General features: G+C 37.8%; 3 protein-coding genes across 5 annotated transcripts; 1 reads left to right on the top strand and 2 right to left on the bottom strand.

Moving 5' to 3' along the window:
* Positions 1–3,436: 3,436 nt before the first annotated feature.
* On the bottom strand, positions 3,437–9,052 carry LOC127409869 (zinc finger and BTB domain-containing protein 1-like). The gene is made up of 2 exons (XM_051644786.1): positions 8,872–9,052; positions 3,437–7,355 (listed from the first exon to the last, which is right to left on the bottom strand). The coding sequence occupies exon 2, from the start codon at positions 7,349–7,351 to the stop codon at positions 5,306–5,308; it is 2,046 nt and encodes a 681-aa protein (XP_051500746.1). The 5' UTR covers positions 7,352–7,355; positions 8,872–9,052; the 3' UTR covers positions 3,437–5,305.
* An 8-nt stretch (positions 9,053–9,060) lies between these two features.
* On the top strand, positions 9,061–14,246 carry LOC127409873 (zinc finger and BTB domain-containing protein 25-like). Of its 3 annotated transcripts, none has more exons than XM_051644789.1 (3): positions 9,061–9,142; positions 10,781–10,962; positions 11,953–14,246. In XM_051644789.1, the coding sequence occupies exons 1-3, from the start codon at positions 9,128–9,130 to the stop codon at positions 13,055–13,057; spliced, it is 1,302 nt and encodes a 433-aa protein (XP_051500749.1). In that variant the 5' UTR covers positions 9,061–9,127; the 3' UTR covers positions 13,058–14,246. The 3 variants fall into 3 exon arrangements, with proteins under 3 accessions (XP_051500749.1, XP_051500751.1, XP_051500750.1); XM_051644791.1 differs by lacking the exon at positions 9,061–9,142 and adding an exon at positions 9,195–9,295; XM_051644790.1 differs by lacking the exon at positions 9,061–9,142 and adding an exon at positions 9,557–9,653.
* A 1,263-nt stretch (positions 14,247–15,509) lies between these two features.
* si:dkey-1h6.8 (uncharacterized) lies at positions 15,510–20,421 on the bottom strand. The gene is made up of 2 exons (XM_051644788.1): positions 20,390–20,421; positions 15,510–19,726 (listed from the first exon to the last, which is right to left on the bottom strand). Exon 2 carries the CDS (start codon positions 19,606–19,608, stop codon positions 18,031–18,033), a length of 1,578 nt encoding a protein of 525 aa, XP_051500748.1. The 5' UTR covers positions 19,609–19,726; positions 20,390–20,421; the 3' UTR covers positions 15,510–18,030.
* Positions 20,422–23,539: the final 3,118 nt, after the last annotated feature.

Here is a 23,539-nt window from a genome sequence, read left to right as displayed (position 1 = left end):
TTGCATGCGTCACAGTGATCGCCGCAAGTTGTTTCCAGGCATTCAGAGACGGTTTCCAAAACCACAAGCTCATTGGCTGCAAATGCAGTAAAGCTGTTAGGGGAACATGGAGACATTAAAAAGCTTTTAACCAGACATGAGAACAACCCAATTTGAGAGCTTGAGATAAATCTATGGTCTGTTTGGTCATTTGTACTGAGAATTATACCAAAATAAAGGCTACAGAGTGGGACTACAACCTTGGGCAGAATATTATGACAGAAATGTCACCATCTAGAGGCGAGAGATGGCACTAACTGGTAAACAAATTAATGGTTTATAATTAATGGTTTGTAAAAACTAATGAGCATGAGTCAAGTCTTACTACATGCAACCGGAAAAAAAAAAAAAAAAAAGGAAAAAAAAATCATTTGATTTCCCTGCCAGTGATTATATGATTGTACTTTCCCACAGACCTAGGCTGAGTTCATACATACTACCATACTACTATTACTATTTCTGCCATAAATAGGTATGAAATAGCAAGAGTAGTATGGTAGTATGCCATTCCAAACTCAGCCCTGAGATCATCGTTTGTTCCAACTTTGCAGCTCCATTTAAAAATAAAAGTTCTACATTTACAAATTGAATACATTTCGAATATGCTTTGGAGACAACAGGTAGTATTGTCAGTATCTTAAAGCAATAATAATTATGATTACTGAAAAGCTTAAAGCATAACAAAAAATAGTTAAATAAAGTAAAATGATAAAATTACATATTAATAAATAAGTTAAATATTATATCTTTACAAGCCATTCACTTAATATTATGTCTTTACAAATAAGTAAATGGGCCAGTTAAAGAACTACAGATACAGGATCAGGTAGAGCAAATCATGCACAAAATTATGATTTGAAACCTTAAATTAGTCATTTACATTAAAAGGGAAAACATATATGCAAGCTATTGTGTTTGCCGTGGTCGGTTAACCTCTTAACGATGGGTGGGTCAAAAATGACCACTTGCATATTTATTTACATTTAATTTGTTTAATGCATGCTTAAACTGTGAAATTGTAAACTAATATTGACATCCAATTTATCATTTGAAAGATCTGGGTCTCAAGATTTGATATTTTAAAGAGATTTTGACAATCGCAAAGTTACAACAATAAGATTGTATTAAACGTGTCAAGAGTAAAAATCAAAACATGGAAAATGAAACCGGAAGTTCTGAAGTTTATTGTCTTCCAGCCAAACACAGACGAGCACAATCCTCTAAACTTCAGTATGCTTTTCATTGCAAGAGTCCAATAAATAAAATCCATTAGAGATTTTAGTCCAAAAATGTACAAATTTGAAGAAATGTTCAGGTTTTACATATTCAACACGTTATCATTCATGTCCATTCTCTGCTAAATCTTGCACTCTGTGTAGTGTTTCAGTAGGAAAGCACCCAAACATGATATTTGGGAAAGTCTTATGAAAAAATGAACCTTCCCTCAAAATTTTCTGTGCAGTTGTGATTGGGTAGTCACTCAAAATAGCCAAACAGGACAGTCAAAATAAGTAACGTAAAAATTTGCGTCATCCATGTTTGTCTCTGAATAATGCCGGCCAATGAAAAGCTAGATCATTTTTGACTGATGGGTCGTGTAGCTAATGAAAAGATGAAAACAACGAAATGAGGGTTGTATATATATATATCCCTGATGCCGATTCGCGAAGGTTTGTAGTGGAAAACTGTGGAATGTGTTTTTTGTGTTTGCGCTTTTACGCACGGTGTGCAGTTAAAGCATGTTACTGCCGTACTGTTGACAAAGAACTCGGCTTTTGGACCCGTGATCTGATCCACCCTCCTCTGCTTCAGTCACCATCACTGAGAGTTTGGAGGACACATGCTCCCGACTGCATTTTTTCATCAAACCCCCTGTTCAACTGCATATCCAGGGGGCTCGGACATGTCATTCAAGCCGAGATGAGCCACCCTCCCTGGCTTCGCTCACCGTGAGTTAGACCCTGGAGCACACGCGCTCCCAATGCATTGACATTTTTTCAATGCTTTTGCTTTGCCATTCACCCAGGGCCTTTAGCCTCTGCCTCAAGCTGAGAGGCGCTACCCTCCTCGGCTTCAGTCACCATCACGAGGCCCTGGAGGAGCTGCTCCTCCCGACTGCATTTTCATTCGAACCCCCTGTTCAACTGCACATTCAGGGGGCTCAGGCATGCCATTCAACTCTAGTGGAACCATCCTTCTTGGCTTCAGTCATCATCATCGAGGGCCTGGAGGAACCACTCCTCCCGATTGCATTTTTTCATCAAACCCCCTGTTCAACTGCACATCCAGGGGGCTCTTGCATGTCATTCAAGCCGAGATGAGCCACACTCCCCAACTTCGCTCACCATGAGTTAGACCCTAGAGCACACGCGCTCCCAGTGCATTTTTTTTTTTCACTGCTTTTCGTTCAATTTGCATTGGGAGCAGGTGTGCTCCGGGCTTCACTGACAGTGATTGAAGCCGGGGAGAGCAAGGCTCCCTGGCTTGAGGCAGTGTTTAAAGATTCTGGGTGAACAGCAGAGCAAAAGCTCTGAAAACAGCAACATCTTTATTGTATGTAAATGTTTATTTCCATTGCAACATTTCAAATTGTAATGTTCTTTTCACATTGTTTATAAAATTCATAAATATATATGTAAAGCATTTTAATATATTCCCAAATAATACAAAAATTATATCTTCATGTATATTTTGGTTTGTGTGGAATTTTTTTAATTGTGTGTTTTGAACCACTTTGATAATTGGTTTATGGAGTTACTACAAGTAGTCTATTGGCGCCTCCAAATGGCCTTTTTTTGGAAGTACACTTACATAAATCATTATGGAACAAAGAGTTTTGGCCATATCGACTTCAAAATTGTGTCAGACCTTCATCAGACCTGTGGCTTTGTATCAGATGTGTTTTTGGGGCTCTGCACATAGTCTTGCATATTTAAAAAAAAAAAAATTTTTATAAATAATATTTGCGGTCACTATTCAAAATATTTGAATAGCTCTAACTAATTTTTTTAATACTACAATGATACATTTTTACTCTTGAATAACAAATGTCTAAGTGTCTACTTTCAAACGAGCCCAAGTTTGTGTTTGTAGACCAAAGGGTTCAAGAATTGGAAGAGTTTTACTTTGGGTATGTCGTTTTCAAGCTCATGCACAAAAAGAGGCCAGATGTTATTAAGTAAAGGCATAAAATATCCTGGATGGGTTTTGAGTGAACATTTGCATGGCAAATGTGGTGCTGCCTTAATCCAGCAGTGAGAGGGCTTTATTAAAGCAGCAGTCATCCTGTAGTCTGACTACAGAAATGTCTGATAAAACTGTAAAGACTGTAAGAATTGCTTTAGCACTCATGTTTGCAAAAACAGATCATAATATCAAGTGTCACACAAATTACCAGTATTTAAAAAATTTTATTTTACATTTTAAAATCCAAGAACATATGAAACACTGAAGGAAAGTTTTAAAATAAGCTCAAAAACAATAATTCCATATATTACTTGCAATAGTGATGATGTTCCAGTCACACAAATATTCTTACCAGGTTCAGATCATCACGTGATCCAAATAAACTGCTGGACGCCCAGTGCAAACGCTTGAGCTGTTAACAATTAATATTACTCATGGTTGCTTTGGTCCTTAATTACAACTCCAATTTTAGTTTTATAACAATAAAGACTACATGTAAACTGCATAAACTCCACTGTAACATTGTCTTTATATACTTTCACACAAAACATTACATTAACTTTTATATGCAAGCCTGAAAAGGTTAGTTTGCTTGGACGGGACGACTTGTTTCAAACAAAAGTGTTGAGTATTGTCCCAAATTAAGCCAGACTGCCTGTTCTTAATCGAATCATTCTTTGTGTCTAGATTAATCTGCATGACCATATGACCCCACTGACAGTTTTCTTGGACCACAGCTCCAAATACATTATCTGCTCACTTGCCAGAATCAGTGTCACTTCAAAACAAACAAAACTCAAAACAAACCTATTTGTGGGAGATTTCATGGGAGATTTAAACACGATAACAATAGCTGAAGTGCTTGTTTATTAACACAATAATGCAATAAATTACCCTACACCCTTGTGCAAGCACTAAATGGCATTTCCACATTCTCAGATTTCACATCAAGACTTTAATCAAGTTATTAATTCAAATGTTAAGACCTATTTTAAGCTTTAGATGGACCCTCTATTAAAAGCATTTTGATACAGCTTGGTCGATCTGAATAGAAACCGTGTAGGCTAATAAGTATTGTGTAACATGTCATTCTTATTAGAAACAGATGCTTGCTTACAAACTTTCATTAAGATTTCGTAAGTTTGTTTAGATGAACAGTAGATGAAAATCTCTGGTATACTGATATAACTATACACAAATGTGACACTTGATTTCATATGAACTCTGTGTAAACTAAACTGGGGTTGAATTTAAAACAGTTTGCATAGATTCCTAGGTTGTGTATGTGTAATTGTTAAGCAGGTACAACTAGCTAAAGGCATCATCAGGAGTGTTATTCTCTGCTTTTTATCAAATGCAGTATTTTTAGTGTTCTGGTAACAAGGGGTAACAGGACCAGTGTACTTTGCATTATCTATTCTCCATTAATATCTTAGTGCCTTAAGGGCAAATGAGTGTGGAAAATTATAACCATTTAAGTAATGATACCAAAGCTACTTGAAATAATGCCAAATGAAAGCAGAATGGATAAAGACATCTGTGCTTGGACTTCTGTGTTTACTAGGAATATAAGAGCACCACCAATAACATAAAAAAACAATGACCCCTTTGACAAATGTTCTCTTAAATACGAAGTTAAAATAAACTTTGATTGGCCAATGTGGACCATCATTAAAGCTTTATGAACAGAAATTATTTAATAGATGGACATAGACTAATTCTTTCTCTTGCAATGAGAGATGTCAATCTATTAGTTATGAGCCAGATTCATAACTGCAGATCAAGCATTGACCTATATAGTATTTTCAACTGCAACACCAGTGATAGTGTCATTTAGCTGATGTCAAGGCTTTATCTTGATATTTATCTCTATATATATCTCATATGAAACTGAGGACAAAAGCTTGATGCACTATAAACACACCAAAACATTGAGCAACACGTCCAGATTTGCATACACACAGAAAGTGCAGTTTTAAAGGTTAGAATTGGTGTCTAAGTGCATAGATTTGATCTCACATTTACAGTATGGCTTATTTCAAAGATTCATTTGCAGAGTGTATGTTGTTAACTCTGCCTCTCATTGTCTCTTGGTGTGCTTGGAGTTGTAGTGGCTCCGCATGTCTTTGCGGAGGCGGAATTTCTCTCCACACACACCACAGATGTACAGATGTACATCCATGTGTTTCTCCAGGAGCTCACCACTGGGGAAAATCATGAAACACACCTGGCAGATAGTCTCTCCAGCTGACAGGTGAGAGATCATGTGTCGCACATGATCATGTTTGAGGAAGGTACCCTGGTCACACACAGGGCACACATATCGTGCCATTCCTTTGTGCATGTCAGTATGCAGCCGAAGCTGTCGCTCACGCAGAAACTGCTTACCGCAGGTTTGACAGGTAAACTGCTTCTCCTTGGTGTGCACGGTGTAGTGCTCCCGTAGGTGACACCTCTGGTAAAAACCTTTACCGCAAATGGCACAGAAATGCTTGCGCCGATGGTCGGGCTCACCACCGTCGTCTAACAGGACAGGCCGGAATGGCTCCTGTTCAGGACAAGCCAATGTGTGCTCAACAGCAAGACTCTCACTTTCAAATATCAAACCACAGAGAGGACAGCGAAAGCTCAAGTCAGTCCCTTCCAGTAAGCCCTCTTCCATAGCCTCGCCATCTTCAAGGAGAGGTGAATCCTCACCTGGGGAGTCAGTCTCAATTCCCTGGGGCTCACCACAGCGCTCAGCATGCTCCTGCAGCTGCCTGCCTTTAATGAGCACTTGGCCGCACCTTCCACAGGCGCAGATATGTCCCATGTGGCTGGAGATGTAATGAGCAGACTGATCCTCCTCTGTCAGCAGGACTCCACACAATTCACACGGAATGCAAGCACCATCTTGCTTTTCTTCCTTGATCCTGTGCACTTCTGCATCTGTGCCTAACCCCTTACTTTGACCCTCCAAAGCATGGGTGGTACCATCCATGGTAGATCCTCCAGCCTCTTCCTCGCTGTCAAATTTAATCTGATCTGCAATACTATCTCTGTATACCCTGCTACGAACTTTGCAGCTCCCTACATTATGATTTCCTACCTTTACTACTTTTATCATTTCTAAGCCTGTCTCGGAATCATCATCTTGTTCCACTTTAATGGTTATATTCCTGGAGAACGTAGCTTCATTGTCCACGCAAGTGGAGACAGACCTGATCACAGTCTCTGTGTCTGGCTTGTGGTCTGGCCAGTCGTCTTCCCCCTTGCAAATTGTTCTGTGTTCATCTGTCCCCTCTGAGGTTGAACTCTCTGCTTTGCCAGTGTCACAATAAACCTCTTTACTGACTTTGGGTGCCTGGAAAGCTTTGCGATTGGTGCATGTGAGGATGTGTTCAATGAGCAGCTTTTCACAGCTGAAGACAAAGCCGCAATCATCACATGTGTAAGTGCGACCAAACCGAGGACGTTCTTTCATAGCAGAGCTTCGGCCCGGAGTCCTCTTCCTCAAGTCACATGGCTGGTCCACAATGGTCTCCGAGTGTGGTGGAGGGTGTGGTATGACCACATCTTCAGCAGGCCTGACAGTGGAGATGTTAATGTTCTGATGAGTAGTTGCGGTTGAAGCCGTGGGAGCATGCTCAGTCTCAACAGGGCTAGGCCTCTGCTGCTCAAACATTCGAACACCAAACATCATCTTACCTCCCACTACGCTGGATGAGGATGAGGAGCTAGATGATGAAGAGGATGACGCAGAGGACGAAGGAGTCAGATTGGACGTCCGGATGTCTCTGAGTTCCTCAAGTGAGTCAGGGATGTAGTACATTTGTAGGTAGGCCATGGAGGATTTCAGCTCCTCAAATTCATAGTGATCCACAGCAATGCGGCCAAGGTACATGAGTTGCAGAATGAGATCAAAGCACTCTGCGCTGATTTGCATGTTGCTGAGATCAAATCGTGCAGTTGCCTGCTGGTCCCTGATGAACATCATTCTAAAGTAAGAGCTGCAGGCTGCCAGCACGGCCTTATGAGCCCTGAAGTAAATGTCCCCTATGGCAATACAGCAGTCACAGAGGAAACCCCACTCCCTTTGGTTATTGAGCTGCTGCAGGACATGCTCGCTGTGGCTTGGCCGTGCCATTACCCTGTGCAGGATCATCAAGAAAAAATAGCGCATCAGCAAAACTCAAGTTTGTAGAGACCTTACCACTCTCACAGGTGTCCATTAACTATGACTTTCATGATAATTTCTTGATATTACAAAATGAATGGCTGATCATTAAAGGAATATGCAAGTTTTAATACAAGTTAAACTCAATCAACAGAATTTGTGGCATTATGTTGATCACCACAAAAATACATTGCCACTCATCCCACTTTAAAAGAAGAAGAAGAAAAAAAAAAGGTCTAAGTTATAGCGAGGCACTTACATTGGAAGTGAATGGAGCCAATTTTTGGAAGGTTTAAAGGCAGAAATGTGAAGCTTATAAAAGCAATTACATACATTCTTATAAAACGTGTGTATTATTTGAGTTATACGTTTGTTTAAAACTTTGTTTTTGCAGTGGACTACTGTTCTAGGCGGATTAACTTCTATTCATTTGTCACAGATGTTACGTTATCATAGCAACGAAGTTGTACATTTACATATAACTTTACACAGAAAAGGTTAGTAGGCGATTTTATCACACAAATGATGTTAAAATGCATATTGTTTACATCTTGTGGCTATACTTTTGAAACTGACTGGCCTCATTCACTTCCATTGTAAGTGCCCCACTGGAACCCAGAATGTTTGAAGAAAAGAAGGGAAAGTCTAAATAAGTTTTTGTGGTAATCAACATTATGCCATATATGCTGTCGATTGAGCTTGACTAAGTTTTGAACACCTGATCTTCCTTTAAATTAATAAGCCATGTCCATATATCTCTATGGAACAACATATCAATATATAAAATTTAAAATATTTAAAAGTTATTGATCTATTATTTGACTACTATATTTTAATTTTATAGGCATGGTTTTTGCTTCATACTGAAAATTATATGTACAAATAATATGTCCTATATTGTGCGTTGCACTGTATAGCAACTAAAAATTTAAAATTCCACACAAGGGTGGAATTACTTCATAAATAACTCATATTCTGGTCAAGCTCTAATAATTCTACAGTTTACACTGGGATAATAACAGTTTCTGTGCAAAACTGTATTCTACAATTGAGTATATCATGAAAAGACACGTACTGGAAGAAGAAAATCATTGTGTTTGATTATAAAGTAATTAATTTGCTTCAAGAGTTGGTTTGAAACAAACATAAAGCCAAACGGTGAGGTTTACATCCCGCCCACGGGTTCTCATTGGCCTATTTCGGAGACAGAATCTTGCGGGCGTTGTGGCTGTCAATCACACCGCACTTGAAAGTAAAATCAAACTATATGAACAACGTCGAACTACATATCTGGTCATACGATTAACAAGATTCATAATAGAAAGTTTTAAAAGGTTCTGCTATCGAGAGACGCCAGAATACAATATATCTGACCATAGTCGTAGGGAGATCTCTCACGCAAGCATGCAGTGCCACCCCCGCGCAGCTTCCCGCACATACGCGTCACATTTAGCTCATGTTTACACGCAAAAGACACTGAAAATACTCACCGACGGTAATGGGCGCTAACTTGTAGCGAACGAGAAACTGCGAGATAAAACACAGATTGAAGAAATTCCACGTCGTTTGGCCTTCGTCCAAGCAAAAACTTTGGACGAGAAAAGCTAATCTCGAGGGCGAAGCCCCTTCTGCAGCGCGGATGAAAGAACTTCCGCACAGCCGCTCTGCTCGAGCTCTATCACCGCACTGAGATCCGGCCCCGCTCACGCAAATCCAGCCCTCCCCAGCACGCGCAGCACAGTGAAAATGCAACCAAACCATGTATGAAAATGTGTTTTTCAGGACGAGTCATCCTATAGCTACCTGAATACACGTTAAAGAAGACAAATAATTAGCCACTACAAAGTCAAAGGATGGGGAAATATTTTTGTTGAACAAAAGATCTCTTAGGAGCACCTGAGATCCTAAGAGAAGGTCTGGTTTATTTCACAACTGCCTTTGCGGTCTCGTGCATGCAAGTAATCATTGGTTTCACCCATTTTAGGTAGTAAGTTTACCACTACACTTGTCAAGCTCATTAATACCGTGGTTGAGACATTCATCATAAAAGAATAACAACAATAACCAAGCGAGCATATACATAAAAAAAACAAAGCATCTGCTTTTTTTATGATTTTTAGTAGGTGTGCGCCTGGATCGGCCAATGTACAGTATGGTCACGTGACGGATAACAAGCTAAGCCGTCAATCGCATAGGAAGATCCGTGAGACCATAAGAGAATTTTCCTGCTGCAACAAATACGAAATTATTATCCGTTTCTCTCATATAGTTGGTAAGAATGCATTTTTTGAGGACCGTATGAATGCATTATATGTGTGCTTTGATTCATGCATGTTTTGTTTGCCAAGGTGCATGAAAACGTACACCGTTTCTTCGACAACACTTGATCGGTATAGACCAGACGTGTGAAAATTATTACGATTCTGTCGCGGACAAATCTGCTGAAAGCCAGAGAAACAGATGACAAAAGCATGTTATCAATTGCTCCTCCACGATATTTTGTGTACTATCCATTCATTCAAGAATGTAATTTTTTTCCAAGCGACGAACAATTGCTGTTTCTAAATGCCCTTTTGTGTAATGATTTTAGGAATCACTGTCAGGTATTGTCTGGTCAGGTTTAAATGCAAAGACTTAAAAATGTTGCTCTGTAAACAGTCAATACAAGCCAGTCATTGCGTTTTGACGTACAGCTTACGAAAAGTATAATTTATGAAAACAATAAAATATGACACTTTAGAACAAGTTACAATTTAAGAAGTGTACCGCTTAAAACAATTATTAAGATATTGTGAAATGTCCGAATAATATATTCGTATGAGCAATGTAAGAATGTCATTTACAGACGCATTGTCACAGAATACGTCACTGTAAAAATCACAATCCTATGCAGATGTAAACATCTGGTTTATGTCTCAAAAATTGTTTAAATGGTATTACCATTTTTAATCAATAGAGGTCGCCAGTTACAGTTACAATAGCAGCACGGACTAAATAGCTGCACTGATTAAAGGGATAGTTTACCCAAAAATTCTGTCATCATTTACTCACCCTGATGTTGTCCCAAACCACAATGACTTTCTTTCTTCTGTGGAAAACAAAATGAGATGCTAGACAGAATGTTCGCCTCATGTTTTTGTTTTGTTTTGTTTGTTTACATACCTTGAAAGTGAATGGTGAAGTGCCTAACATTGCCTTTGGTGTTGCAAGGAAGAAAGTCATATAGGTTAAGAGGAATATGATGGCTTAATAGAACTTTCATTTCGAGAGAAATATCCCTTTAATATATGTTGAAATAATACTATCATAACATCCTGGAGAGAGTAGGCTTCTCAAGTTAGGCTTATGTTGTGCATTATTTTGTTGACATTATTTTGCATTCTGTGTATGTGGGTGTAGGAGGTTGAGATGGATGTGTCTGCCCATAGTCTGTTCCTCCTGCAGCAGCTGAACGTCCAAAGGGAGTTTGGCTTTCTGTGTGACTGCACTGTTGCCATTGGCAACGTATACTTCAAGGCTCATCGTGCAGTCCTCGCTGCGTTCTCAAACTACTTCAAAATGATCTTTATCCATCAGTCCAGGTTAGCTAATACTCCCCCTTGGAATGTCCAGTATAATTTATCGTGAAGCATACCAACATATTGGTATGTATGCTTTAAATATACATAAGATAATCAAAGATGCATGTGAAGGAAGAATGCTTGATTTAAAATGTTAACCCATTTATCTTTCCTCAGCTAAGTGGGCACATATATTTTACTTCTTGGATAGCCCAATGAAACCAACTGCATGCCTTTTCTTATAAAAAAAACTAAATACAAATAAAAAGTTAGTGAAAGTATGTGCTTTATTCTTGATCACAATTGTAAAAATATTTTTTTTTTTTTACTGGAAATGATAAACCAAGAATAAATGTATATTTCTTTTTAATTTTTCTTTATTTCATTAATTGTAACAATACTTTGAAATCTGCAATTTTATAACTGGACTCAATCAGTTACCTATTGAAAAATGAGGCTCTGTGTTTTTCCATTGGTCAAAATTGTGTCCACTTACATTTTTAACTGTGAGCATGATTTATAGAGAAATCAAGATAAATCTTATTATTAAATCAATAATAGACACTTTAATATATGCACCAAATATGGTAGTTGTATGTGCATTATGACAGGCTTTATTGTTTCCTTTTATGGAGCTTTGACACAAACATCATCTTTCAGATGCTCAGGTGGCTCTGGTGATGTGATTATTTGCACCTCTAATGTAAAAATAAAATCAAGACAGACTGCACTTTCATTTATAGTTGACAACTTTGTGTAAAACACATCAACTACTCTTTGTAGACCCTTTAAGTTTCAAACTAAATTTTGGTCTCAAATGTAACCGGTGGGATTAATGCGTTAAAATCCTCATACTAGTGCTAATTTGTCTCATAGTTGTGGCATTTTAATACGGCACCAGATATAGTCTGAATGACAATTACTAAATGTATTCACGCATACTGTAGATGGAAATTATAAATTGCTTGCTGTAATTCAAATTACCTTTCTGGTTCTCTTTTTTTTTTTCAGTGAGTGTATCAAGATCCAGCCCACAGATATTCAACCAGATGTCTTCAGCTACCTGTTACACATAATGTATACTGGCATGGGACCCAAACAACCTGTAGACCAGGGCAGACTTCAGGAGGGCATCAAGTTCCTTCATGCATACCAGCTCTGCCGTAAAACAGGTGAAGGTGGCCCTGATGCATCCTCTGACCCCAATCGTATGTCCAACCTCTATGGTATACAGATCTCTTCACAGCTAGCCAATAAAGAGAACTCAGGCTTTAAGGCTGGTGGTTCACGGGACCCTGAGGACGGGCGCTCCAGTACTAGGGCTGATCGCACAAATGGACGATTAACACTTGCTGTAGGGCTAGAGGGCACGTCTGAGCGGCAGCCTCAAAGCTTCCGCGCCGCATCCTCAGTGGCCTCCTGGGATGACACTGACATTTCTGCACAGATCAAGCAGGAGAGGATAGAGGAGGAAGAACAACAACAACAGGAAGGCGAGAAGGAGCCTTGCTCTCTATCCCCAACCCAGGAGAGCCCCTGCCAAGCAGGCCTATTCAAGGATGGCCCTCTAGCACTTTTGTGTCCTCAGTGTGGTGAACGCTGTCTGTCACCCGAAGGCCTACAAGAGCACCTTTTTACCCACGCAGCCTGTGCCCTCGAGCCTAGCAGTCTGATGGAGGGCTCTTCAGAGGTCAAAACGGGGGAGCATAAGGAGCGTGTGGACACTGGTAGTTTGGAGGAGGCCCTACGGCACAGCCAGGCCCTGGCAGAAGAGCTGGCTGTAGAACTTAGGCGAGGTGGCGGGACTGGAAGAAGCGCCAGTCCGTTGGCAGCCTTCAAACGAAAGAGAAAGATGGCCTGTGCCGTCTGCAACCTAGGCTTTTCCCAGAAGAGCCAGCTGCAGGAGCACATGTTTGCCCATGTGGGCAAGCCGTTACGATACCACCGCTACAGTCGATTCTGTGGGCAGCTACTCCACGGTTACGAGGTCCAGCCAGAAATTACAGCAGCCACGGGAGAGGAAGTAGGCAAGGACACTCAGGATAATGGCAGTTCCTGCTACTCACTGGACTCTGAAGTCTCTCAGGAGAGTGTAGACGCAGTGACTGTGGAATGATGTATGGGTATGTAGTCTTTGACATAAATCTATACAAATGAATTTTGTTTTCTGCCTCAGCATTAATACACTTATGTCCTGTCTCAAAAGTCCTTATCAATATGTTATTCAGTATGTACAAGAATTTTGTTTAAGACTTAGTGTTGATGATTGTAGTATTGATGTCTAATGATGTTGCTGACTCTTGGATGACTGAACACTGTTGGATTTCTATGACAGGTATTACAGGTCAATAATATACTCAAAGAAAGTGTTAAATTGACAAGCATGTGCAAATGAAACTCAAACAGCACTGAATATAAAGTGCCACTCAATGAATGACCACAATCATAATATTTGTTTTAGAGGTCATCTTAAGCTTATTATATAACTATGTCTGTATTTTTTCAGTTGTGGTCTAATGATTGAAATTGACTGAGCAGATATTCTAAATGATTCCTTCCCTATAAATCGAAACAAATTTTCTTCAAATCTGGTTCAGTGCCTTAGAATATTTTTGCCAAACATCTCTGTATAAAAAGCACTTAAACTATTGTTTAGCCAGTTTAACCAAATCCAGAGGTTCTATTTCATTTTTAAAGTTAACATACATTTAAACAGTGCCTATTTTTGCAAAGTTGTCCAAGACGTCTACACAATCAGAGTAATCTGTATTAAGAATGTGTGCACGTGGTGCTTTTCTAAAAGTATTTTGATATGCTAAAATACTTTCAAGATTATATTGTGTACGAAATGTAAAGTACAAACCAACTTTGCTAGAAAACTTACTACATAAACTGGGACAGAGCATAATTACAAAGATGGGACAATGCTATACTGTAATTGTCAAACACAACACCTCTAGACAGATAAAGGCTGAAGCATCTGATCTGAGACATATGAAAAAAATCACATGATTTTTCAACTTTAAGACATCACGGATGGTAGACATGGTTTCCTTTGTGTTGTATTTGAACCGTCTAAACACCAGTCTTTGCAGTTATATTTATTGAATACTCAAACTGAGGTTGGTGTACTGTGATGAGTGTTTTAAAATCAGCGAAACTTGCATTTGTGTTATTTGTGTGACATTTGTAGTGCATTCAAACAGTCCCTTTTCAACTGAATTAATCATCAGCACTCAGCGCCATTGTGTGATACTGTGTTCTGGTTATTTTTTTAAATAAATGGCACATTGAATAAACAGTGATTTATAATGCATCTATGTGTACTTTGTCATTGGTTCCAGTGGCACTAACTTTACCTGATTTAAAGAGATAGTTCACCCAAAAATTTAAATTCTCACCATTTTATCTCATCTTTTTCTCTATCATATCACTTCTGAAGATATGGATTTAACCACTGGAGTCATGTGGATTCCTTTTATGTTTCCTTTATGTGGTTTTTGGAGCTAAAATTTTCTGTTCACTATTCCCTTGCATTGTTTGGACCTACAGAGCTGAGATATTCTTCTAAAAATCTTTGTTTGTGTTCTGCTGAAGAAAGAAAGTCATACACATCTGGGATGGGATGAAGGTGAGTAAATGATTAGATAATTTTCATTTTGGGTGAACTATCCCTATAACTAGTGTATTGTAGTAACAACTTAGTACCACAAGAGAGTAGCATGTAGACACAAAAACATTTTGCATGACTTCCCTTTCACCAATTCTGTGAAATCTTTGAGTCTCTTTGAGAGAAGCTCCCAAACTCTTGTACAGTAGTCAGTGACTTAGTATTGTGTATAACAATTGCACTGTATGCTTCAGTTAGGGCCTCATTTAAATATGTATTGAAACACTGATGCACACACCTGGGCTCTCAGACCACTTATTTACATAAAAATGTTGCCTTAAACATAAAACGCACCTTACCCCCCTTAATTGCATAATGTGGATCTAAAAAGATGCTTATTCTTTATAAACCTACTTATTTTTTCAAGGAAAATGAACTATAATGATAATATTATTTATAATTTAAATGTTAAATGGTTGATATATCTTGTATTAAATCCTGAAGAGTTTCACACACATTTAAAATTATGTAGGAAAAGAAGGCTGTATAACAGAAATATGGGCAATTTCCATGTTTGGTGGTAAAATATGAAATATCTCAACAACTCTGCCCACACACATACATACATTATAGTGGACTGGGGTCATTTTTATTTTTTTTTATTTATTTTTTTTTTTTTTTATAAAACTAATTATAAACTTGAGAAAAAAAAAATAAACTATACTCTATATTGCTGTATGACACTATATTTCTATGTTACTCTCTGTATCTATAATTGTTGTTTGAAGTGGTGGAGGGTACTGACAAAAGACAAAAGATTCAAACATACTAAGAAGTGGTCCTAGAGCTTTTGAGGACTGTCCCTGTAATGGGTATGATGTCATTCACTTTGCATAAAAGCATTAGCTGAATGACAACTTGCTATACTTGCATATGACACACAATATGAATGTGAACATGATATTTAACATATATTTAATTACATAACAAATGGAAACTGAAAACAATAAATGTATTACAAGTAATACCAGTGTTAAATGCATTAAACACCATAGCAAACATATAGGACCCACATATTCATACATACACAGTGATAGTGATGCAAATTCTCTTAAAGCTGCACTACGTAAGATTTTTGGTTAAACATTAACAAATTACCATTATTGATTGAGTACATAAACAGTCAGTGTTCAAAACAATGTCCTTTCCTTACCCCGACTCACTACGGTAAGCCTATAAAAATGATGTGTATTTTGAGCTGTTGGGTCGGAAATCGCTGGATTTTGCTGTACATCCTTGTGTCATTACATCATGTCCATAAACACAGGACAGAAGAACTGTCTGCCTCATGTTCTGGCTGGAGAAAGTACGTTCAGTTCAGTCAATCACACTCACAGAGTTCAGGACAGCATCGCAGCAATCTGAATGGATGTTTATTCGTTATCCATTTAGCGAAGATGTTTACCAGCTATATTGCTTGGATATGTTGTCTGGTAGGGTTTTTGAAGCTAATATTGCTTGTCATACTTGGATGAATTGAACATTACATGTGTGTTAACCGATCATCGCAATGTATCTATGTTGTCAGGGGAAGTTACTGTGAAATGTTTACTAATATGTATGACTTCTGAAATTGACTTCTTGTAATTGTTATATTGCATATATAAGCATATTATTTTCATGTTTAATAAAGTATATTTTATCCAGATCATTATTGAATCCTCGTTTTATGTTTTTAGTTTACAGAATTATGGTGTGCATTAAATGGACATACTATTGTAGTATTATGGATCACTTGCTTTATCAATTGAGACTGTACAATATAATAAATTCTTCCATTGAACTCGTATCAGCCATATCACAACTTTCACCTCTTAAATTGATAAGTTTAGCACAATACAAGCATTAATAGTAGATAAAACACTTGAAAAATCATATTAAAACATACTGGTAGTGATTGAGGTGATTGAGTCCCCTGTTCTCAATGTAAAAGGGCTTTGAGTGTAGTGTCAGAAAAGCGCTATAAGTGTAAAATTAATTCATCCAAAATATGTAAATATGAGTGTTGTTTATCTTCATCAAAGCAAGTAATATTTCAGTTTTAAATGTTTAATTGTATAACATAATATCAACATAAAAATACACATTATGACTCTGGCTCTGAATATCTCCCAGTCATGATCACACACAGGCGATGTCCAGGTAAGCTTAAATCATGACATTCATCCGCCAGAAGAGCAGTGCCGAAACACGACTGACATAAAGTGTTCTTCCACAAATTGTGTGCAATTTTAAGTTTCAACCACAAATGTTGCTAGAGAGCACACAGTTATGTAGTGCAGCCTTAAAATGTAAAAAAAATATTCAACTAGATGTTAAAAACTTCAGTACACATGGTCAAAAACACCTGAATTGATGAATACCTGGAGTAGCAGATCAAAAGACCACTTCATGTAAAAATTACAGTCAAAAAGTAGACTGCCATGTGATTTTTGACCCACATATGTGTGGTCTAAGGTTAAAGGGTTACAGTTCACCCAAAAATGAAAACACTGTAATCATTTACTCACCCTCATGTTGTTCCAGACCAGTATGACTTTCTGTCATACATGAAACACAAAGGGAAAAATGTGAGTGACTGGCAGCCTCAGTTACCATTCACTTTCATTGTATGTAAAAAACAGGCAATAAAAGGGAATGGTGACTGATGCTTACATTTTGTCAAACAACTTTTGTGTTCCACGGAAGAGAGAAAGTCATATGGGGTTGAAGCAACATGAGGGTGAGTGAATGATGACAGAATTTTCATTTTAATGCCAATGGGAGGCAGTGACCATTACAATAGAGCACATGCTGCTCATTACAAAAAGGTAACCATTAATTTTAAAGAGTTTTACAAAACATTTAAACAGTCATTTTTTTAGAGACAAAATAAATAAATAATTATACCACAAGCATGTGGCTCTATGCCTTCTTGGAGTCATGTGTGGGATATTCATTGTTATAGAAAATAGACTTACAATTCAGTGACATGAGAGATAGTGTTGCAATATAAAATATGAACAGTAACATGTAACGTTAAATAAAATGTGCAAACAAACAGTAATTTAACTTTTGAACAAATGTTATATGTAAAAAATCTCAAATTACAGTGGGCTTTCTGAGGATTTGAGACTGTAGTACTGATTATTTGATATTCCTCATTTGAGAGGATATAGACATGCAAGAAAACTTTATACATTTACTAAATATTTTACTTTACAACAAAATTGCATTATCTGACATCAATAATTTAATCATTTTAAATGTCACTAATATGTTATACACAGAGATCATCTTACATTAAGTCACAGGATACCTATCTCCATTTGTTTCTCTACATTCATCTGTTATTTCCAGATTTTATACAACAACTAAGAGGAATAGGAAACCATTTGCTAAATAAGGGATTAAATGTGTGCATTTGTGCAGAAGTGTGGTTATGCATGGTCCAAACTTATCTGATTATGCTGCTGTTCGATTGTAAGCTGTTCCAGAGCACCACGGATGGCTGCTTGAACCATTGAAATTGCTGTCTGAATCAGCAAGGTCTCATTACGTTGGCTATGGTCTATTTCAGAGTATACACTTAGATCTGAAGGATGTAATGTGTTGTTTGTTATGCTGTTTATTTGCAGATGTTGCCAGGATCCATTCATTGTAAGACCCCTTGAGAGAACATCAAACTGCAGTGCCTCATTCACACTGGCTTCCAGGTTCTCTTCCTCCAATGAGTATGTACGCTCTATAGTAATCACTGGTCTGCATTTCATATCATTTTCAATAGGCTTTTCTTGGTCTGTATTATTTAAGGTTAGCATATCATTACCAGCAATACATGATGATGTGCCAGGCAATTCAGAGTCAAAGTTACCGCTACTGCAATCCAAAAGACCACAAGTTTGTGAAACCTCAGTTGTTGACTCTAACAGCTGATGTTGTTTTTCATTCATGGTTGAGAGGACAATCTTGCTCTCATCTTGGTCAGGACAGATTTCTAGCTTGTCATTGATGTTGGATGACCCAATATTTGTGTTAATGCTCACCTCTGCACTGAATGTAAATGTCTCTGCACAACTTTCCTTGATTACTTGTTCTTCTTTTTGGTACTCTTCATTATGAGTAATGGGAATGTCCATAACATCAGTACTTAATTGATTCAACTGATCCCCTACTTCTTTATTTTGAGACGTCTTAGGAGCACTACACTCAAATTGATTAACAGGAGGCTGTGCTTTCTTCCTTCTTGGAAATATGTGGTAGAGCTTTTTAAATGGCAAACCTTTTGGTGACATTATCTCCTGAAAAACCATGTTATCATCTTGCTCTTCACACCCCCTTTCCAGATTGACACTGGATGTGACAGAAGATCTCTTACAACTGGGCCACACTGTGAAGAAAACCTTCCTTTTACCTTTTCCATTAGCTTCCTTACTGTTTGCTTCACACAATTTATTCTCGTGCATGGAGCTACCCATGTTGTCTTGAGCTTTTTTTCTGGCATGGCTGTTTTTCTTTGTTTCTTGTGGACTCACAATCTTGTTCTCTACTCTGTCCTCTGCATAACTAATGTGAGATTTCTTCCTCTTTCTGACACCACACCTGAGGAGTGAGGAAAATGTCCTTTTAATGGTTGTTTTCGAAGTGCTCCTAGTCATTCCAGTTTTATTTTCCACATTTTCTTCTTTGCCTTCATTCTTCTCCAATGTGATACCAATTCCTAAGGTCTCTCCTTGAACATCTCGCTGCGTTTCCTTTTCCTCTGAGGCTTCTTGAGGACTGTGGTGGGTAATATGTGACGATTCATCACCTTTGCCATTATTGTCTTGTTGCTGTAGATCATTATTATCTGGTGTATCATCAAAACATATACCTCGTCTTTGCCTTCTCTGAGATTTCCTGTCTGATTTCTCCCTCGATTTGGACTTTCCCAGCAGAAGTCTTGGTGGACCCGTCAGTTTTCTCTTCAAACCTACCCTCTCCTGGCAGTCTGGAAATTCATTTTCTTGTGTTGACATGGCTGATCAAACAGTACCAAAGTAAACAGTAGGCCTAGTCCTCACGGAGAATATTGGAACAATTACATAAGTGGGTGTTTCTCCATTTACATACTGCCAGCTCAGAGATGTGGAGGTTCTGCAAACCAGCAACAAAAACAAAACATTATTTTGGTGAACTCAAAAGGATTCTACAATTTAGTTTGTTTCTCTGGTTGAAACATTTATATTGATTGATTGATTGATTGATTGATTCATTGCTTTGTCTTTTTTCTTTTTCTTTTTTAAATTTTTTTTTTTTTAGTATTCATTCTTTGAATATATCTTGATCCTGAACTCGGAAAAGACAAAAAACTTGTGCACACGAACAAACAGACACACGATGGGCGTGACAGTACAAATTTCTCAGTCTTTTTAAAAAAACATCTGTTATATCTAAATAATTTAAACTAGCAGGTAAACAAACGTGCTAAAAATAAGAGTGTGCTATAAAAATAGCAAATAACACTACATATTTTTTCTGTAACAGGCTAAAGTAAAATTATTTTCTGAGCTGCCAAATTCTTTCTTTAGATTATATAGGTTAGGCAACAGAAATAAATATGATATGCCGATTGTCCACCTCTCAGTTTAAAGGAAAAACTTATATAGGCTACTCGTGGTTCTGAACCGACCATAATTTAATCTTTAAATCAAGTTTGCGACAACTGTTAATACCCTTTACATTTTAATTAATTAAAATATAATCATTCTTGTGAAGAAAAGTAGATTACAGTGGAAATTTTAAAGAAAAAGCGCCTACCTGTCAATGAAGAGCGCACATGTAAACTGTTGTCACGCGCTGGAGAAGGGCTATGAGCTTTAAAGAGCGTTTATAAATCCCCTCGCAGATGCACCGCGCGCTCAGACTGCTGCCTTCACTCAGCTGGTTACGCGCCTATCTGTTACCATGACGACCAGCTGACTGACACTTTACATGAGCGTCTCGGTCATCCAACCACCCATCACAGAGCAAGGGCTCTGCCAATGCGAAAATATTGTTGATATCCATCATTGAGATAACACTCCATACAACAGCACATTTTTATTAGCAGACAAAATTACTTTTCGCTATCTTTGTCCACATTTAAAAGTCAAAAGAACGGCACTATGAAGCATTCTCTTATAGATTAGTTTTCTTTGTTCTCCTAATACTGCTTCACATTGGTATGTAAAATATGTTATAATATTAATAGAACAGGATTAGTAGCATCCAAATATTTATCATGCATAATGACTTAAGTTCACTTCTGTGGGCAATACAATATTCATTGCACATGCAATTTAATTAATATAAACTGTCTGACCTTGCAGTTAAATGACGTGTGTGTGTGTGTGTGTGTATGTATATATATATATATATATATATATATATATATATATATATATATATATATATATATATATATATATATATATATATATATTATCATTATTATTATTACATTGTTTGCTCATCTGCAATACATCTATTAGACGTTTCCTCTTGGATGTCATTAAGCCATTGACCAGATGTCTTTGAGACGTTAATGATCTTTGTAAGATGTTTTGCAGATGTTGATTAGATTGTGATGCTTTCAAGATGAAAAGATGTAAAACAGACATCTCATAGATGTAGGGCAGACCGAGTACAGTTGCAACACTTTTTGCTGTACTGCACAAATACAGAGCAGAATAAACATGATTTTTTTTTTTTCACATCAGATATATGTCTATTAACAAAATAAATAACAAAAACCTGCATACATTGTTTTCTGCAATTAGTGTTTGAAGACAAGAAGCACGTTTGTTACAACTGTCCCCATACCAGGTACAGTTGTAACACTACACTAGGACAGTTGCAATGTGCAAAATAAGGCATTATGCCTAACTTAAGTGAAATATATTGAAACATTTTTTAGGTCCAACCAAGAATTGCAGTTACATTCTCTCTTCCCTCTCTGGCTACAAGGGGTGCCCTGTAATGGTTTAAGTCTTATTCGCAGCATTTAGTATATTTAGAAATAAATAATTAAAAAAACGACCCGTCTATAGCTAGAAACGGCCCTGGATCTAATATTTTACTGATTGTATGTTATTATATCATGAATTTATTTAAGGTTTTCGCACGGTTTAATGAGTTGATACATTTACGTTCACATCACTGCCGGTGGCAGTCCACCACCGCGGTGGGGCGGTTGTCACAGTGATCCTAGCAGCCCTATGCCTGTGCCCCGTGTCCAGGGGAGGCTTACACAAGCTCTGCCTATGGCAGAGACACATCTGTGTGCATTTTGCTTTGTGATTTCGCTTGAAAGGATCACAAGCTGCTCAACAGCGGAGCAAGAAGAGTGTGTGTCTAGGTGCATCGAGAGAACATCGCTGCCCGCTATCACTCAACGTACCGTACAAAATTGGCAAAGGCAAAAAGTGGTGGGGACATATCCCACCAGTAAATGACACCTATGATTATGCGCAACGCATGTCCCGGGCATGAAAGAGCGCAACAGTGCTCGGACACTTTTTCAGTCGTCTGAGTTCCGGAAGTATTATCCCCCTTCAATTTATGCATATGTTTTGCATAAAATCCTCCATAAAAGAGTTGTAAGCCGTGAACCACAGCAACCAGCTCCAAGGTGAATCAATACATTACAAACCTTTTTTTGAGTATTTGAAAATTGGACAAAAGACAAGGGTACAAGACTGTGTGCTTACTGTTTTTCATGAGAGCACAAACTACAATCCCATGAAGCACAGTGAATTATGTTATTAAATAAAAAACTATAAGAATATATAAAACTATTGATTTTAAGTTGTTGATTAGTAGTGTAAAAAACAATATATTTTACATTTATTGCAAAATACTGTGTTATGTACAAATATATAAGTAGTTTAAGGGTGAAGGGAGACTGACTTGGTTGTGTCATTCACAAAGCGTTTTTCGAGTGGGCAGTCACTCCTGGGCTTGTTTAGTGGGCTATGTTGGCTGCAGTTCTCTGATTGGTGAAGCTTTCTCTGCTGGACCATGGGTAATGTAGTTGTTTAACAGGAATTCCACTATCAAACACAAATTTTAAACAATGAAATTGATATAACGCAGACTGATCTCTTCAACAGAAGCATATACCATCGATGAACAACCTCAGAGCTCATGGTAGGTTATCGTTGAAAATCAATGATTTTCATCTGTGAAAAAAATGAATGGGATTTTTGCTTCTGGAAACAGACTGTTGCACACTATAAACACGAGAGCCAATTTACTGTACAGAGAATGGAGACTTCACCCGCAAGCGGTGAGCCAGGAATGGGAGAGGTATGGGCAAGCTGCCATATGTCTTTGCATCGCCCAAAAATGCTCTCACAGTCATCTGAAAAAGCGAAACCGCATGAGAAAGATACAGCCTGCTTGATATAGACTGAATGGCAGCCAGAGAAAATATTAGTTTGAGATTACACTTCAGCATTCAGCTTGTTTTATATCTGTATGTATAGTGTCTAATAATGTATCGGCAATGTACACTTAAGTTTATCTTGCCAATAAAGCTTGATATGTACTAAATCTGCCCATTTGATTATTAAAAACATCTACTGTAAAACAGCAGAAGGTTTTGCACAACATTCAATTACAGCATGTCCACGGATTTTATGACACGTATACATATACTTCTACATCAAAGATTTAAAAAAAAAAACAAAAAAAATCCATAATTCACAGCCATAGTTTACAATGATAAGCAGGTGGCATGCAGGACTCAATTCTCATCTGGAAGCTGGTTTGATGTTTGTGAATGACATATGGGCAAATATAACCTCAGTTATTTAGTTTTCTCGGGGTGCTGTTTATAGCCATGGTGGCAGCAGAAATTTCCTTATGGACCTTTTAGTTGGACAGCCTTTTTAGCATTTAGGCACCATGTTTTAAGCTTTATTTAGA

The sequence above is a fragment of the Myxocyprinus asiaticus genome, chromosome 19 (assembly GCF_019703515.2).
Source record: "Myxocyprinus asiaticus isolate MX2 ecotype Aquarium Trade chromosome 19, UBuf_Myxa_2, whole genome shotgun sequence".
NCBI classification, from domain to species: Eukaryota; Metazoa; Chordata; class Actinopteri; order Cypriniformes; family Catostomidae; genus Myxocyprinus; species Myxocyprinus asiaticus.
Note: the sequence above shows the minus strand (reverse complement) of the source record. Positions and strands in the feature narration are given on the sequence as shown.

Excerpts from the sequence above, each read along its gene's own strand:
- LOC127409869 (XM_051644786.1), bottom strand. The coding sequence starts at position 7,351 with ATGGCACGGCCAAGCCACAGCGAGCATGTCCTGCAGCAGCTCAATAAC.
- LOC127409873 (XM_051644789.1), top strand. Across the intron at positions 10,963-11,952 it reads ATCTTTATCCATCAGTCCAG|TGAGTGTATCAAGATCCAGC; the intron begins GTTAGCTAATAC and ends TTTTTTTTTCAG.
- si:dkey-1h6.8 (XM_051644788.1), bottom strand. The coding sequence starts at position 19,608 with ATGTCAACACAAGAAAATGAATTTCCAGACTGCCAGGAGAGGGTAGGT.